This window comes from Molossus molossus, unplaced genomic scaffold (assembly GCF_014108415.1).
Source record: "Molossus molossus isolate mMolMol1 unplaced genomic scaffold, mMolMol1.p scaffold_m16_p_5, whole genome shotgun sequence".
Taxonomy (NCBI): domain Eukaryota; kingdom Metazoa; phylum Chordata; class Mammalia; order Chiroptera; family Molossidae; genus Molossus; species Molossus molossus.
Genome location: NW_023425388.1, coordinates 118,660,124 through 118,678,514, shown reverse-complemented (window position 1 = coordinate 118,678,514; position 18,391 = coordinate 118,660,124). Strand labels below are relative to the sequence as shown.

Sequence of the window (18,391 nt, the reverse complement as noted above, 5' to 3'; positions counted from 1 at the left end):
TAGAATGAGCTCGAGGTCGGGCTCGGGTGCCGTTTTCCTCCATCTGATTTCAGTGAGTTGTTGTTGATTCATGCCATCACCCCAGGGACTTCCCGTCCTGAACTCTGTCCCTTCATCATGCCTGCAGTGGGGTTTGGGGGAGGGCCCTGGGGACTCACCGGCCTGTGATGTGCACCTGTCTGGAGCTCTCCCTAGCTTCTGTCAGCCCTGCCCCACTCTCTTCCTTGTTCCCTGCCACAATGTGCCATGCTGGTTCTGACCCCAGGGCCTTTGCACATGCTGTTATGTAACACTCTGCCTGGGATTCCATTTCCCAGATCTTGGCACCACAATTTTGCCAGGTGGGTCTCGCCTCCTATGTGAGCCCTGCTCTGACCACTCTTGACAAAGGAGTGCCCCCCCACCCCCCGTGCCACCGTTATCTTATTTATTTGTTCCTTGTCTCTTCCTTCTCCCAGAATGTTGGGCACAGGAGGGTTGGACCCTGTGGGTCTTGTCGACTGCCACATCCCAGCACCTGTGATAGGGGCCGGCAGGGAGCAGTGCCCTGTTAATATCTACAAACTGACGGACTCTGGTCATACATCCTCCCTTGGCCAGACAGACTTGGCTTCAAATCCCCGAGCCTCCTTTCTCTCAGCCGATCAGTTACCCTGCTGCCTGGGCCTGAGTGTCCTTATCAGTGGAACAGGGTTAAGTAAGTGAGACGTCTCTGGAAACTCAGCCCCACGCTTGGCCCATGCTGCTCGGCAGTGCTGGTCATACACGGGAACCCATCGGCCGTTCAAGTTCCTCCTGTCACTTGGTGCCAAAAACAAGTTTATTTTCCCCAGTGAACTAGATGACTTCCTCTCGTCAGACGAGGAGCGTGGGGTTATCGGCTGATTTCCCTTTCGGTGTAGCTGCCAGGAAGCTTACCACGAAGGGGGGTCCCAGGAGCAGCCTGTATTTCCTTCTGGGTCTTCAGTGTGGGTTTTCCTTGCTTGTTTCTGCGCTTGGATTCTTTGATTTTGGCTCCACAGTACACATGTGTTGTTATTGTTTTTTTTTTTTTAAAAACTTTATTGTTGAAATTATTACAGATGTTCCCCTTTCCCCCCATTGAGCCCTCCTCCCCACTCCCGCCCCCTCCTGCATTCCCCACACTATTTTTGTGTCTATGGGTTGTGCACATATGCATAGAAGTTCTTTGTTTTATCTCTGCCCTCCCTCCCTCCCGCCTTCTCTTTGAGGTTCATCAGTCTAACAACCGATTTGTACTTCTAAATCCCTTCATCTTCTTCACCCAGCCCCCCAGCCCCCACCCATCTGGCAAGCAACAAAAGGTTCTCTGTATCTAGGAGTCTGTTTCTGTTCTGCTTGCTCATTTTGTTTGTAGATTTAATTGCGGATAGATATTTATTGCCATTTTATTGTTCATATTTTTTATCTTCTTCTTCAAGAAGACCCATCAACATTTCATATAGTTCTGGTTTGGTGATGATGAACTCCTTTAGCTTTTTCTTGTCTGGGAAACTCTGATAGCTTCGCAGGATAGAGTCATCTTGGTTGTAGGTCGTTGCTTTTCATCACGTTGAGTATTTCTTGCCACTCCCTTCTGGCCTGCAGAGTTTCTTTGGAGAAATCAGCTGACAGTCTTATGAGAGCTCCCTTGTGGGTAACGAACCGCTTTTCTCTTGCTGCTTTTAAGATTATCTCTTTGTGTTTAATCTTTGGCATTTGGATGATGATGTGTCTTGGTGTGGGCCTCTTGGGGTTCATCTTGTTTAGGACTCTGTGCTTCCTGGACTTGTACGTCTGTTTCCTTCACCAAGTTAGGGAACTTTTCTGTCATGTTTTAAAATAGTTTTTCAATTTCTTGCTCTCTCTCTTCTCCTTCTGGCACCCCCATGATGCGAATGTTGGCACGCTTGAAGTTGTCCCACAGGCTCCTTATACTCTCCTCATTTATTTTGGATTCTTTTTTCTTTCTGTTGTTCTGATTGGGTGTTTTTTTGTTTTTGTTTTTTCCCCCTTACATTCCAAATCGGTGGTTTGCTTCTTGGCTTTACCTACTCTACTATTGATTCCCTGTAAATTATTTTTTATTTCAGTTAGTGCCTCCTTCATTTTGACTGGTCCTTTTTTATGCTCTTAAGGCCCTCCCTCAGTTCCTTGAGCATCCTTGTAACCAGTGTTCTGAACTCGGCATCTGTTAGGTTGCTCATCTCCATTTCATTAAGTTCTTTTCCTGGAGCTTTGTTCTGTTCTTTCATTAGGGACATGTTTCTTTGTCTCCTCATTTTGGCTGCCTCCCTGTGATTGTTTCTGTGTATTAGGTAGAGTTGCTATGTCTCCCAGGGTGGCCTATTGTAGTAGGTCCAGTGGTACAGCCTTCCTGGTCACCCAGCTGGGCTCTTGAGGTGTACCCCTCGTGTGGACTGTTCACCCTTGTGTTGTAATTGAGTCTTGATTGCTGTTGGCATGTCAATGAGAGGGATTTACTCAGGCTGATCAGCATCAAGGACTGGCTGTGCCCACTGACCACTGACCTCTGACTCCCTTGGAGGATCAGCTGTGCAGGGCCCACCACACAGAGCAAGACTTACTTCAGCAGGGCTCTGGTACCCACTGAGTCTGCTCACTGAGTGTGTCGCTTGTGGAGGTGGTTGGGTGGTGGTGTTTTGATGTGGTCTGAAGCTGTGCACTGGGTGTGCTGGCTCTGGGGCAGGGTCAGCCATGGTCTATGTTCTATCCGGGGCCACCCAGCATAAGCTACAGAGTGATCTGCAGGTAGCTGCTTCTTGTGCTGGGCTTGGAGGTGCCCAGGCAAAGCCAAGCTGTGACCCAAGGCTGGCTGCTCCTAGTGCCAGGCCTGGGGCCACTTAACGAGAGGTATGGGGCTCACTGAGGCCAGGTGCTGCTTGTTTGAGAGATTTTAGGAAAATATGAAGCAGGATCCAAGACAGGCCAATCCTATGGTCAAGCCACTGGAAACAGCTTGGGTGGGCCTGAAAGTTGGGTGGGGCGGGGCCTCAGGGAATCACCAGGGCGGGGCTACCAGTGTGAGCCAGGTTGCTGGAGTCCCAGATATGGGGCCCATCTGCTGCCCCATGAGGGAAGGGCTCACCAAGGGAACATCAGCCTCCGCCAGCAGGTCTGACCAGGAGAAAGCTGCCCCTCCAGCCCTCACCCCGATGCCAAACAGCTCAGTTCTTCCCTGTTCTCTGGTGTCTTTCAAGCTGCCTCCCCCACGCTAGAGCCTGGAGGGAGCAGGTCCCAGTAAGTCTGTGTGCGGGCCCTTTAAGAGGAGCTCTTGGGGCCCCTAAGCCGCAGCCTCCCTGAGCCTCAGTTCCCGCTGGTTTTCCAGCCAGAAGTGATGGGGATTCTCTTCCTGGCACTGGGACCCTGAGCTGGGCACCTGGTGTGGGACGGGGACCCCTCCGTCCTCAGGGAGGACCTTCCCAGCCGAGGTGTCCCCCCCTGATTTTTATCCTCCACACGTGGGTGTGGGACCAGCCCGTCTGCCTCCCTCCTACCGTCTCCGTGTGGTTCTGCTTCAATCTCGTGGCTGTAGGACTCCCTCCAGCTGGGGTCAGGCGGTCCTGACGGATGGCGGTTCTGTAGCTCAGTTGTCATTTCGATGTGGTCGTGGGAGGAGGCCATGCCGCGTTGGCCTGCCCGCCGTCCTGACCGGAAGTTTTATTATTGTTTTTTATTGTAGCGAAATATATGTAACACAACATTGACTAATTTAACCATTATAAAGAGATTTATTTAATTCTCACCCAAGGGCATATTCTACTGATTTTTAGCAAGGAAGGGAGAGGAACAAATCCCTGTGAGGCAGGAACAGTGATCTGTGCCCTCGGCTCGGCCCCGCCGGGTGGGCCCCGCTGCCTCACACCCCGCCTCCTTCTCTAGCATTAGGTCCACTCACTTTTGGGGATCCATCCCCACCGGCTGTCTCCAGACTCTTCATCTCCCAACTGAAGCCCTGTCCCCGTGAACAGTGCCCCTCCCCCTGAGCCCTGCAGCCGCCCTGTGGTTCTTGTCTGTCTGTCTGTCTGTCTGGGCTCCTCCAGGGACTCACATCGCAGAGTCCCAGCGTGTGTCCTGCGGTGATGGGCTGTTGCACTGGGCACAGTGTCCTCCCTGCGGGGCCGAGTCACGTTCCCCGCGTGGGCGGGCCGCGCTTTGTTTTCCGTTGAGAGACCCCAGGTCCCTCTGCCCCTGGACTGTGGGGAAGGTGCTGCTGGGAGCCCGGGGGTGCAGACACTATTCTAATATATTACGTGTTTCTCTTCCTGAGGCGGGGGCGGGCGCTGGCTGAATTCTAGATCAAAGGTAGGTTTTGGGACAGTTTCCAGGACCCACCTGTCCCACCAGCGTCCGCCCGGTATACGTGTCCGTGTGGCTGACGCTGTGGCCGCTCCGGTGCCTGGACTGGTTCTCCTGAAGGAGCCCCCCCCCCCCGCACGGCCCCAGGATGGGGCTGCTGATGGCCCTGGTCCAGATGCTTGTCCTGGGTCCCCAAGTTGCCTCCCCCCACTTGCCTGGGAGACAGTTTTCCCTCTTCTCCCTCCCTCAGTCCGTGGCCAGTGACGGACACATGTCCCTGTGAGTGGGTGAGCCCTGGGGTGCCGGTCACACTGCAGGGCTCCCCATGGGGGCAGGCTGGTGCCAGGCTCCCGCGGAAGCCCCCTGCGCTCAGCGCCTTCCCTGGGTGCTGCTTCCCTCCCCTCTGAGCGTCCCCCCACCCCCGGGTGCACGAGCAAGGACCCGTCTCCGGCTCTGCTGCTGGGGTCCCAGGCTGAAGTGTGTAACCCTGTGTCCCCTCCTGCAGTTGCATCTTGTGTGCTGGGGGGGGGGGCTCTGAATGCCTCCGTGACTGACACACGGAGGGCAGGAGTGGGCTCCCTGGAGAGGGGCACAGTCCCCTGGCCCATCACGTAGAGAAGAGGCAGTGCTCACCCAGGAGACCTGGTCATTCAGGGGACCTCGGGCAGGAAAGCCGGACTCCACCTCCTCTGGGCCTCTGTCCTTCGGATGTAGACAAGAGGAGCCCAGGGCCCAGAAGGGGCCAGGAGGACAGAGAGGCAGCAGTGGGAAGTGGGCAAGGATTACGTGGGCCGGTGGTGGCAGTGGACAGTGGGCATGGATTATGTAGACCCGTGGTGTCCGTGAAGAGTGGGCATGGATTACGTGGACCTGTGGTGGCAGTGGACAGTGGGCATGGATTATGTAGACCCGTGGTGTCCGTGAAGAGTGGGCATGGATTACGTGGGCCGGTGGTGGCAGTGGACAGTGGTCATGGATTATGTAGACCCGTGGTGTCCGTGAAGAGTGGGCATGGATTACGTGGACCTGTGGTGGCAGTGGACAGTGGGCATGGATTATGTAGACCCGTGGTGTCCGTGAAGAATGGGCATGGATTACGTGGACCTGTGGTGGCAGTGGACAGTGGGCATGGATTATGTAGACCCGTGGTATCCGTGAAGAGTGGGCATGGATTACGTGGACCTGTGGTGGCAGTGGACAGTGGGCATGGATTATGTAGACCCGTGGTGTCCGTGAAGAGTGGGCATGGATTACGTGGACCTGTGGTGGCAGTGGACAGTGGGCATGGATTATGTAGACCCGTGGTATCCGTGAAGAATGGGCATGGATTATGTGGGCTGGTGGTGGCAGTGGACAGTGGGCATGGATTATGTAGACCCGTGGTGTCCGTGAAGAATGGGCATGGATTACGTGGACCTGTGGTGGCAGTGGAGAGTGGGCATGGATTATGTAGACCCGTGGTGTCCGTGAAGAGTGGGCATGGATTACGTGGACCTGTGGTGGCAGTGGAGAGTGGGCATGGATTATGTAGACCCGTGGTATCCGTGAAGAGTGGGCATGGATTACGTGGACCCTTGGTGGCAGCAGAGAGTGGGTGTGGGTTATGTGGACCCATGGTGTCCGTGGAGAGAGGGTGTGGGTTACGTGGACCCGTGGTGGCAGCAGAGAGTGGGCGTGGGTTATGTGGACCAGCTGTGGACCTGCCGTGGTCTGCCAGCAGGCCCCACCTTCCAATTTCCCGGAGAAGTTGGAAATCCAGCTTCAGTGTAAAATGTGCTGATTTTTTAATTTATTAAAGATTTTAAAATTTAATTCAGTTGATTTTGACAGAGAGAGAAATTGTTGTTCCATTTGCTTATGCATGCATTGGTTAATTCTTTTTCTCTTTTTTATATTCTCACCTGAAGATAAGTTTTTATTGACTTTTAGAGAGAGAGGAAGGAGAGAGAGAGAGAAACAGGGATGTGAGAGAGAAACATGGATTGGTTGCCTCCCAGATGTGCCCAGACCAGGGATTGAACTCATAACCTTGGCCTGTAAGGCGGATGCTTTTAACCAACTGAGCTACCCGCCTAGGTGAAATATTCTGATTTTAAATGTTAAAGTACTAAATTAATAACATTGTAATGTTATAACGTCAGCAACTAATTTCAGAAGTGCCACGTGGGCCCCGAACGTGGCCTATGGATGGATGCTCTGGCAGTGGTCAGTGGCTCTCGGGTTGGACTTGGGGCCGGGCTGCCGTGTGGGAGTCTGGTGCCCACAGAGCAGGTGGTCCTGGGTGCTCGTGTGTTTGTAACCGGTCAGCATGTTTATTCCCGCTGTCCCCACAGCTGTCTGAGAGCCCCGTGATGTCAGTGTCCTGGGGTCTTGTTCAAAAGAGAGATCCCTCACGCCGGCCGGTGTGGCTCAGGGGCTGAGCGTCGACCCTGCACCAAGAGGTCACTGGTTCGATCCCTGGTCAGGGCACATGCCCAGGTCGTGAGCCCAATCCCCAGGGGGGGGGTGTGCAGGAGGCGGCCAAACAGTGTTCTCTCTCATCGATGTTTCTCTCTCTCCCTCTCCCTTCCTCTCTCTCTAAAATCAATAAAGGAAAAAATTAAAATAAAAAAAAAAGAGAGAGATCCCTCACCCTGGCTGGTTTGGCTCAGTGGTTAGAGTGTCAGCCGGCTGACCGAAGAGTCGCAGGTTCGATTCGGGTCAAGGGCATGTTCCTCGGTTGCAGTTTAATTCCTGGCCCTGGTCGGGGTCATGCAGGAGGCAACCAATCAGTGTGTCTCTCTCACGTCCATGTTTCTCTCTCTCTTTCTCCCACTCTGTCTGAAGATAAATGGGAAAATATTCTCGGGTGAGGATGTAAGAAAAAGAGAGAGAGAGAGAGATCCCCTGCAAATATCCAAAAAGTTTTCAAGCCTTACCTGCACCCCCGATACTGTTCTTATCTAGGGTTGTCGGATAAAAATGTAGGCTGCCCCGCTGAGTGGGAATTTCAGATAAACGATGGGTAAGTGTGTCCACACACCCGTACCCCGTGGTCACGCGGATCTTACCTGAAGTCCCGGTGTGCGGCACGTCTCATATTTGTTTTGCTGACTCTCTCAAGTCTATTCTTATTCCCTGAAGGATCTGAGAACTGGGTAGAGGAAGAATTTCCTTACCTTGTGATTGGAAGTCAGGTACGGCCAGACCCCACTTTGGTGGCAGTGGTTCTGGGGATGAGTGTGTGCCCCTGGGGTACTGGGCAACCTTGAGTTCCCATCCGGGGCCTCTTGTGGGTGCGAGGGTGATCCGTCAAAGCAGACGGTGTCTCCTGACTGGGGTGTGTGTGTCTTGATTTGTTTTGTTGTCGGAGAAGCAGCAGGGAGGGGAGCTGGCAGCCAGGTGAGTGGAGGTTGCCAATGTTTGAGCAGGACGCTGAGGTCCCTCCGACACCACTGATGTGCCAGAAACCCCCCTCCCTGCCCTGCCGCCCCAGACGCCCTGTGTGGGGGCCAGTGGGCATGCCCCACACTCAGCCACCTGTGTCTGCGGAGCCCCTGCAAAGAGACCCTCACTGACTGCTGTTTCCCTCCACTGTCCTGTCTTGCCCAGGTTATGGCCGAAGCACCCCAAGTTACACTAGCATCCCCACCGCCCCCACCCACAGCAGGGGTGACCCACGGTGACAGCCCAGCCTGTGACCTCAGGCTGCCCCCTGCTCCCACCTGGAGCCCACTATGGAGGTTCAGCCTGGGAGTCGGAGAGACTACGGGCCGGATGCACCCCCAGACGGCGCGTGCTGATGGGTCCCCATATCCCATTTCTGGCTTTGTGGCTCTTTGTTGTAGAGAGTGGCTCACCAAACAGAGACCAGAAAGGACACCCCGACACCCCTCGCGGGATCTCACAGCTGGAATGTTTTGCTGCTGACATCATCACAGACGTCCTCCGTTCTCCCCCGGAGCCGTGAGCACGGTGACATCATGTTGCCTTTGGCCATTTTTCACGCCGAAATGTGTGAGGGCCTCTCACAGACATGATGACTCGTAAAAATATTCATCTTTAAAGCAATGCCGGGTGTCTGCCAGCCATCACCTCGCGGGCTGGCCGGCGCTTCCTTGCTCTGGTCCGGTCCTCGCCCGGGTCCGTCACGTAGCCGGTGTCCCTCAGCGGGCGTCTCCATGCCGCGTCTCCCTCCTGCTCTGCTGGTCCCGTCCCTGTTCCATCCAGGCAGCTTCTCCTCGTTCTCCCCGTGTGCTGAGGAGGTGGGCGTTTGTCCCACGGAAATGTCCCAGCTCTGGATTCTCTGCGTTTCATTGCTGATTTATTTATTTTTAAGTGTTTCTTTAGTTTTTTCCTTTATTGATATTTAGAGAGAGAGGAAGAGAGAGGGAGAGAGAGATAGAAATATTGATGAGAGAGAATATCGACGGGCCGCCTCCTGCACGCCCCCCACTGGGGATCGGGCCCACAACCTGGGCCTGGGCCCTGACCGGGAATCGAACTGGGACCTCTCAGTCCCTGGGACATGCTCAGGTCCCAGGGCCACACCGGCGGGCAGCGAGGCTCTGTTTTAGCTCCCCCTGGCCTCAGCTGGGGACATGGGTGGTATACCTGCCCCTGGCCAGAGAGGCCCCCCGATGGCTCAGGCCCCCTGCAGTGAGCAGGTCTCTCTGGCCGGGTGGTCCCACATCTCCCTGGTGGCTCAGTGCTTTTAGAGATGCAGGTGGAGGCTGCCAGGCTTTCTGGGGGGCCTGGCGTGCCTTCTGGGGAGCCTCGGTGGCAGCAGCCGCAGCTCTGATGTTCATTGGTGGGGGCTGGTTCCAGGCCCATCCCTCAGCCAGTCGCAGCGACGCGGTGGACGAGGTCTGTGGATTGGCTGGGTGGGCCCACCCCCTTGGCCACCTCCGCTGGATGCAGGAACCCCCTCTTCTCGAGCTGTTGGGGTTCCTGTTCTCGAGCTGTTGGGGTTCCTGCTTGGACAGGGGCCCAGCGTGGGGTGCTTTTGGTTTTCCAGCTGGCCCTCGGGCTGAGAGCGGAGTTAATCCGCTTCTTAGCTAATAACAGGGTTACGTCGGGCGGTTTATTCCATTGTCTTTGCTCCGAAGCTTTTCCCTTCCCCGCTGCGGGCCGCCGCCCAGTTCTGTTCCGTGTGTTTCGGAGAATTTGCCCGTGTTTCGCAGGTGGTGACTTTTTACCGGCCGTGGGCCGTGCTGGCCTCTCCGTCTTGTTCTGTTTCTTACCTTCTCCGCTTCGTCTTCTCTTCCAAGGCCCGTCCGTGTTGCTCTGTGGACTGAACGAGCTCTGTGGGGTCCTCGTGGTGTGTGCCTGTCAGGGTCCTAGTCGGGACCCCCACGGGTGTCAGCCAGTGGTCATTGGTGCCAGTTCAACAGCAACAGGAACCCTCAATTTGGGGTGCGTTGCAGAAGGACATTTATTCAGTGCAGACAGCTCATTTGCGATACAGCCCAGTGAGGAGACAGCGGGGCTCTGGAACTGCCCCCATGAAGAAGCCTGGGGGCAGGGAGGCCCTGGGGCAAGGCCCCCCGTTCAGCTAGGGAGCCGCTCCGGCCCCGCTCTGCCCCCCTCTGCTGCAGGGAGACGCACAGTCCCCAGTCCTGGGAGGGAAGCGAATGTTCTCTCTGAGCTGCTTTTGGACAGAAGTCCCGCCCTGGCTCCTGATTGGTCCGTCCTCATGCAAATGAGGAATCCGCCCTTGCAGTTGGACCGTGTTGATTGGTGAAGGTGCCGATGGCTACAGTTGCACAGCTTGGACTCCAGGGGAAGCGGTTCTGGGGGCTGAGATACAGTCTGGGGGCTGCGCCCTCGGAGCCGGGTCCTGGGCAGGGCCGGTCCTCCGGTGCAGGCGCCTCCCGGGGTGCAGCCTGTGTGACAGGCCCTGTGTAGAAATGGCTTTTTAAAATCTGAGCCCAGGAAAACTACTAGGAACCCTTGTTGGTAGATACTTTGTTTCTCAGGGTTCACACTGGGTTTGTGGGAGGAGTGGATCCTGAAGAGACTAGAACAGGTGTGAGCAGGGTTGGGGGAACCCACAGGGGGGATCAGCTCTTGGGGTAGCAGTGGTGGGTGGGGAGCCCTTAGCACCCTGGGCCTGCATGGTGGGGGGCAGGTATTAGAACCCAGCAGGGTCACCCTAAGGCAGCTGTGGCCTTGGGGGCGTGGGGACAGCCACTGCCAATGCCCTGCCCGGAGGAAGGAGAGTGGGAGAGGGGACCCCCAGACCTCTCCCGGCCTCTGGTCTCCCGTCAGGCGGCCACTGGAGGCTGCGGGGACCTGGGGACAGTGTGAGGAGGTCAGCGTCCTGAGTGGAGAGCAGGATGCAGAGGGGCAGGGGTGGGGTCTGGGACAGGTTTCCGCGTGGAAGCCGACCCTGCCTTGTTCCCTGCTCACCAGACACCCAAGGACCCCGTGGGCGAGTGGACCTGGGCAGATGTCCTCAGGGGCCTCACTGAGCTCGAGCACGTGTCACACACTGCTGCCCAGAGTGTCCGCCCCGGTGGTCACTTAGGTCCGCTGGCGTTGTCGTAATCATCATCTTAAACAGTGATCATGTTGCCTGGCCGGGGTGGCTCACTGGTTGGGTGTTGACCCAGCACCAAGAGGTCGCCGGTTCGCTTCCCGGTCAGGGCACATGCCCAGGTTGTGGGCGCGATCCCCGATCCCCGGGGCGGGTGGGGGCATGTAGGAGGCAACCAGTCGATGTTCTCTCTCATCGATGTTTCTCTCTCTCTCCCTCTCCTTTCCTCTCTCTCTAAAATCAATAAAGAAAAAAAGTTTTTTTTTAAATATAGTAATCATGTTGTTTTTGTTAATCCTCACTTGAGGATATTTTTTCCATTGTTTGTTTGTTTTTTTAGAAAGATAGGAAAGGGGAGAGAGAGAGAGAGAGAGACAGAGACAGAGACAGAGACAGAGACAGAGACAGCAGTTGGTTGCCTCCCACACTGACTGGGGCCAGGGATTGGACCTGCAGCCCAGGCACATGCCCTTGGCTGGGAATCGAGTAACCACATTAGTAACTGTCATGTGTTATCCAGCCTTTCAGTTCCTGGGGTGGGGTAGAGCCTGGGGGGCTTTGCTTTTCCTGTCCCTGGGCCTGGTGAGCTCCCATCTTGGGAGGGTGCCTCCGCCCCCAAACCACCACTTACAGGCCTGTGGGCCCATGAACCACCCAGAGCAGCTGTGGAGATGGGAACTCCCCAAGGGGCCCAGCCCCTTCCCATCTCCTCCGGATGGATCGCAGGTGGTCCCCTCCCCCTCCGTGGCGAGTGCACAGCCTGCAGGGAGCAGCAGGGACCTCCCAGCAGCGAGCGGTGCCCAGACCTTCCTGTTCCGGCTGAAGGTCACAGTGGGAGTGACCGTGAGCTCCGAGCTCAGAGGTGAACCTGGGGAGACCCAGCCACCAGAGTGAGGGGAGAGGTTGTGGGGCCCAGGCCCTGTGTGACCCGGGCTCGGGTTTTCACGAGGAGCCGGAGACCTGCATTTTCTTTTCTTTTTTCCTTATTAATTTTAGAGAGAGAGGAAGGGAGAGGGGGAGAGAGATGAAACATCGATGAGAGAGAACATCGATGGGCCGCCTCCTGCATGCCCCCCACAACCTGGGCGTGTGTCCTGATCGGGAGTTGAACCTGCGACCTCTTGGTGCCGGGTCCATGCTCAACCACTGAGCACACCGGTGGAGACCTGGATGTTCATGTGGACATTTCCAATGTGCACATGCTGGCAACACCTTTAGAACTGACACCCGCCTGTGGATACACAGATGCAGTTGTGGGCCAGATCGGGCGTGGAACCCTGGCCGGGGCGGAAGGGGAGGCGGAGCCTCTTCCCTGCACACAGGTGCAGAGCAAATGTAGGGGACTGACCTGCAGGACAGTGCACGGTTGGGGGGGGGTGCAGCGGGCAGGCTGGCAACAAGGTCCTCTGGGAGCGGCCTGCCCACCTCCGGTGGAGTATTTCTTTCTCAGGATGTGTTCACGTGAGGTGTGATGGACGGGAAGGCAGGTGGAGGGTGGGCGGAGGCTCTAGGCAGCGGTTCTCAACCTGGGGGTCGCGACCCTTTCACAGGGGTCGCCTAAGACACAACAGTAGCAAAATGACAGTGATGAAGTAGCAACGAAAGTAATTTTATGGTTGGGGGTCCCCACAGCACGAGGAGCTGTGTCAAAGGGTCGCGGCATCAGGAAGGTTACAAACCGCTGGATTTAGGTCTCGGTCTGCAGAGGTCTCTTCTCCAAGGGCACTGTTGCGCTGACTCGGGGCCCTGCCCCCCACTCCGTCTCCGTGGAGAGGAGTTGACTTGGTTGCTGGGGGCGCAGGCCCTGGCTCGTCCTGTGGCTGACTCCTGATCAGACTTGGAGCCCTCCATCCTTCTGAAGGGGCTGCTCAGCTCGGGGGACGTGTGTGCACCTGTAGGGGCACAGGGGCTCCCCGCCCTGGCAGCATGATTGCGTCTTCATGTGGGAGATCTCGGGCTTCGCCAACTCAGCACGGCCCACGCGCGGGCTGCAGGTCTCCCTGTGGGTCCACGGCCTCCGTCCAGTCTTCCTGCCTGGGACAGGGGCCGACACCGCCCAGACCTGGGCCCCTTCTGTCACCCACACGGCCTAACAGCAGGGTCTGTCCATTGTCCCTCAGAACCACCCCCGTCCACTCTGCCCTCGGAACCACCCCCGTCCACTCTGCCCTCGGAACCACCCCCGTCCACGCTGCCCTCGGAACCACCCCCGTCCACGCTGCCCTCGGAACCACCCCGTCCACTCTGCCCTCGGAACCACCCCCGTCCACGCTGCCCTCGGAACCACCCCGTCCACTCTGCCCTCGGAACCTCCCCGTCCACTCTGCCCTCGGAACCACCCCCGTCCACTCTGCCCTCGGAACCACCCCGTCCACTCTGCCCTCGGAACCACCCCCGTCCACTCTGCCCTCAGAACCACCCCGTCCACTCTGCCCTCAGAACCACCCCGTCCACTCTGCCCTCAGAACCTACCCCGTCCACTCTGCCCTCAGAACCTCCCCCGTCCACTCTGCCCTCCTAACCTCCCCCATCCATCTGCCTCGGAACCACCCCGTCCACTCTGCCCTCGAACCACCCCCCGTCCATCCTGCCCTCAGAACCTACCCCGTCCACTCTGCCCTCGAACCACCCCGTCACTCTTGCCTCGGACCACCCCGTCCACTCTGCCCTCGGAACCCTCCCCGTCCACTCTGCCCTCGAACACCCCGCCACTCTGTGGAACCACCCCGTCCACTCTGCCCTCGGAACCACCCGTCCACTCTGCCCTCAGAACCTCCCCCGTCCACTCTGCCCTCGGAACACCCCGTCCACTCTGCCCTCGGAACCACCCGTCCACTCTGCCCTCAGAACCTCCCCCGTCCACGCTGCCCTCGAACCACCCCCGTCCACTCTGCCCTCGGAACCACCCCGTCCACTCTGCCCTCGGAACCACCCCGTCCACTCTGCCCTCAGAAACCTCCCCCGTCCACGCTGCCCTCAGAACCACACCGTCCACTCTGCCCTCGGAACCACCCCGTCACTCTGCCCTCAGAACCTCCCCCCGTCCACCTGCCCTCGGAACCACCCCGTCCACTCTGCCCTCAGAACCTCCCCCGTCCACGCTGCCCTCAGAACCACCCCGTCCACTCTGCCCTCAGAACCACCCCGTCCACGCTGCCCTCAGAACCACCCCCGTCCACGCTGCCCTCAGAACCTCCCCCCCGTCCACGCTGCCCTCGGAACCACCCCCGTCCACTCTGCCCTCGGAACCACCCCCGTCCACTCTGCCCTCGGAACCACCCTGTCCACTCTGCCCTCAGAACCTCCCCCGTCCACTCTGCCCTCGGAACCACCCCCGTCCACTCTGCCCTCGGAACCACCCCGTCCACTCTGCCCTCGGAACCACCCCCGTCCACTCTGCCCTCGGAACCACCCCGTCCACTCTGCCCTCAGAACCTCCCCCGTCCACTCTGCCCTCAGAACCTCCCCCGTCCACTCTGCCCTCGAACCACCCCGTCCACCTGCCCTTCGGAACCACCCCCGTCCATCTGCCTAGGAACCACCCCTCCACTCTGCCCTCGGAACCACCCCGTCCACTCTGCCCTCGGAACCACCCCGTCCACTCTGCCCTCGGAACCACCCCGTCCACTCTGCCCTCAGAACCTCCCCCGTCCACTCTGCCCTCGAACCTCCCCGTCCACGCTTGCCCTCGGAACCACCCCCGTCCACTCTGCCCTCGGAACCTCCCCCGTCCACTCTGCCCTCGGAACCTCCCCCGTCCACGCTGCCCTCGGAACCTCCCCGTCCACGCTGCCCTCGGAACCACCCCGTCCACTCTGCCCTCAGAACCTCCCCCGTCCACTCTGCCCTCAGAACCTCCCCCGTCCACGCTGCCCTCGGAACCACCCCCGTCCACTCTGCCCTCGGAACCACCCCGTCCACTCTGCCCTCGGAACCACCCCCGTCCACTCTGCCCTCAGAACCTCCCCCGTCCACTCTGCCCTCGGAACCACCCCGTCCACTCTGCCCTCAGAACCTCCCCCGTCCACTCTGCCCTCGGAACCACCCCGTCCACTCTGCCCTCAGAACCTCCCCCGTCCACTCTGCCCTCAGAACCACCCCGTCCACGCTGCCCTCAGAACCACCCCGTCCACTCTGCCCTCAGAACCTCCCCCGTCCACGCTGCCCTCAGAACCACCCCCGTCCACGCTGCCCTCAGAACCTCCCCCGTCCACGCTGCCCTCGGAACCACCCCGTCCACTCTGCCCTCGGAACCACCCCCTGTCCCCTGTCCTCTCCCGCGCCCTGGCCTCTGCTCCTCCCGTCTCTCCTGCTTTCGACCAGCCAACCCTTTGTAGAGCCCGTCGGGTCAGCCCTGCAGCCGGGCTGTCACCCTCTGGCCCCTGCTCATTCCCTTGGAGCGGTGGCCTCCTGCAGGTCCTCGTCCCCTCCTGCTGGCCCTGCCCAGGTCCTTTGCACCTGCTGGTCCTGCTGCCTGGTGCCCTTTGCCTCCCACTGTGCCCAAGGGTGTCCGCCGGGGCTCAGCTCCGATGCCCTCCTTCTGAAGCCTCGCTTGCCCACCCTGGCGGAAACGGGCGCCCACACCCTGCCCTGTCCTGCTGGCCATACGCCCCAGGGCCGGATGGCCCCACAGAGGACCTCTCACCGGTGCTGGCAGAGGCCTCCCTTCCCGGCTCTGCGGGCACGGAGCGGTTCTGGTTCTGCCTGCCAGAGGCGGCCCTGTGCTCTGGGTCACACTCGTCTGCCCCGCACTGGGCTCCGCAGGCGGCGGGGCTCGAGGGAGCGTCCTGGGGGACCAGCGGCAGCTCCACCCTCTGCGTTCTTCCTCTTTGTCAGAACCTTTTATTTTATTTTTTTAATCCTCACCCGAGGACATTTTTCCATTTTTTGTTCAGATGGGGGGGGGGGAGGAAGAGAGAGAGAGAAACATCGATGTGAAAGGGACACATCGAGTGGCTGCCACCCACACGACCAACCGGGGCCGGGGACAAACTGCAACCGAGGTACATGCCCTTAGCGGGAACCAAACCCGGGACTCTCTGGACCGCAGGCCGACGCTCTAACCGCTGAGCCAAACCGGCCAGGGCTTTGTCAGAAATTTTTAAGAAGTTTTTATTTTTAGTTTTGAAATGACAAAGACTTAAAATGCTGGAGCCTCCAGCATTTTACCCCCTTTTTACCCCCTTTTTTTTAAAAAAAGCAGACAGTTTTAGCTTAGTGTGCAGACAGTAGCCAGGCTTGGGGCTGGGAGGGGGTGACCCACGAGCCTGCAGCGGGTGGCGAGGGGGTTGGGAGAGGGCATGCGGGAGGGGAGGGGCCGGGCCTCCCCTTGCTGGCCTGACCTTGTGGTTTGGGCCTCTGGCCTGTTGGTCAGCTGCCCTGAGGTGACTGGTCTTGCAGAGAAAGGGCCGCGGGGCAGTTGGGAGCAGCACAGGGTGAGGGTGTGGGGGGGTGTCCAGGGCTGGAGGGGGCAGAGTGGACAGTCTTCCTGGGAAGAGTGGACAGGACTTGAGAGGTGCCTGGGTCAGGGGAAAGGTGTCGGGGCAGCGGGTGTCCAGGATAGTTCTGGACGTGGTGGTGACTTTGCTGGGGCAGCCGGGCGATGGGCTGAGTGCGCAGCCCAAGGGGGTCTGGGCGGCCTTCAGCCCTGGAGGCTGCAGAGACCTGGGCCGGGCTGTCTGTGCCCAGGGGGGAGGGTCGCTTCGCCTGACCACACCCTCTGCTGTGAGCCTGAGGCCTGGGCGGACGGCTGGGCACGGAGCAGGGCTTGTGGGGAGAGGAGCTGGGTGGGTGGCTGTGTGTGGGGGAGACCACGGGGGTGTCCTGGCACAGGGCGGGTGGTAGGGGGACGCTGTGGGTAACTGTGTCCTTGGGGCCTGCGAGCATGTCGGTGCCTGTCCTGGCGGGAGGGCCCCAGAGCGCCCTCGGCTGCTGGGCTGTCCTGGGGAGGGCGGACGGAGTCGGGGTGACTGGGCCGGAAGGCACGTGTCAGGCGGCTGGGGCGGGCCCGTGGCTCTCGGAGAGCAGCGCCCGAGGACGCCGTGGGTGGCTCTTCCATGCGTGTGGCAAAACCGGTGTACGTCCCAACACGTGGGCAGGAGTGTGCACGGGGACCTCGGGACGCACCCCGGGGGTGCCTGTGTTTTCACGTGTGGCCCTGAGCGGTGCTGACAGGTGTCCTTTCCGATTCCCCCAGGGCCTCACCGGACAGGGGACCCTTTGGCTGCAGGTGGCACCTCGGCTGGCCGTGGACCATGGTGATGTTCCGGGAGCCCGTCGGAGCCTGGCTGGCCCTGGCCCTGGCCCTGGGCGCGAGCACGGGCGCGGCCGCCCCGCCGCAGGACTGCACGGGCGTGGAGTGCCCGCCGCTGGAGAACTGCATCGAGGAGGCGCTGGAGCCGGGGGCCTGCTGCGCCCGGTGCCTGCAGCGGGGCTGTGCCTGCGAGGGCTACCAGTACTACGACTGCCTGCAGGGCGGCTTCGTGCGCGGCCGCGTGCCCGCCGGCCAGTCCTACTTCGTGGACTTCGGCAGCACCGAGTGCTCCTGCCCCGCCGAGGGCGGCAAGATCAGCTGCCAGTTCATGCTGTGCCCGGAGCTGCCCCCCAACTGCATCGAGGCCGTGGTGGCGGCCGACAGCTGCCCGCAGTGCGGCCAGGTGGGCTGCGTCCACTCCGGCCGCAAGTACGCGGCCGGCCACACCGTGCACCTGCCGCCCTGCCGGGCCTGCCACTGCCCGGACAGCGGCGGGGAGCTCATCTGCTACCAGGTGCCCAGCTGCCAGGAGGCCGCGCCCACCGCGGCCCCCGGGAACTTCTCGGAGCGGGAGGCCAAGGAGCCTGGCAGCCACTACGAAGACCCCTACAGCTACGAGCAGGAGGAGGCGGCTTTGGTGGGCGAGCTTCAGGTCGGCACGCGGGGCCCGGCCACCCTGGGAGGCGGAGGTCAGCTGCTGCCCGCCATCCAGGCCACCCCCTGGCTGGCCGCCCTCCTCAGGCCCACTGCGGCGGCCGCCCTGGGCCCCCCGGCCCCTGTGCAGGCCAAGCCCAGGAGGGTGACGGAGGACAGCCGGGCGGGAGGGGCCGAGGACAGGGAGGCCGGCGCCGTCCCGGAGCAGCTGGCTACAGGCGGGCTCCCCGGTCTCGAGAGGCCTCCCGGGTCCGGCCCAGCCAGGCCCAGTCCCCCTGCCCAGGAGGAGCGGGCAGACGCCGGAGCGGGGCCCGAGGAGAACCTTATCCCGGACGCCCAGGACACCCCGCAAAGCGCTGGCCCGGGGGGAACTGGCCCCGAGCTGGGGCCAAGCACAGCCAGTGTCCTGCAGTCTGCGGCCACAGCGAGCTCTCCCGGAGACCCCACAAAGCCCAGCATCCAAACCATCCTGACGACACCTCCCCACGAGGCCATCCAGGTCCTGCCCGTCCAGGAAGCACCCCAGCAGCCCCCGGCTCTGCTCCATCCTCGGCCAGAGGAGGACACTGACCCCAACTCTGTCCATTCTGTCCCCAGAGGGGACCCTGAAGGTAAGCCTCTTTCTTAGCTCCTTGTTGGCGCAGTCC

General features: G+C 59.9%; 1 protein-coding gene across 2 annotated transcripts in view; it reads left to right on the top strand.

The window, feature by feature from the left end:
* Positions 1-18,391, top strand: part of FBLN2 (fibulin 2) — a 79,837-nt gene that overhangs the window by 18,683 nt on the left and 42,763 nt on the right. For both annotated transcript variants that reach the window (XM_036243697.1, XM_036243696.1), the window contains exon 2: positions 17,034-18,355. In XM_036243697.1, coding sequence (XP_036099590.1) covers positions 17,092-18,355 — 1,264 coding nt within the window. In that variant the 5' untranslated portion in view covers positions 17,034-17,091. The remainder of the gene's footprint in view (positions 1-17,033; positions 18,356-18,391) is intronic.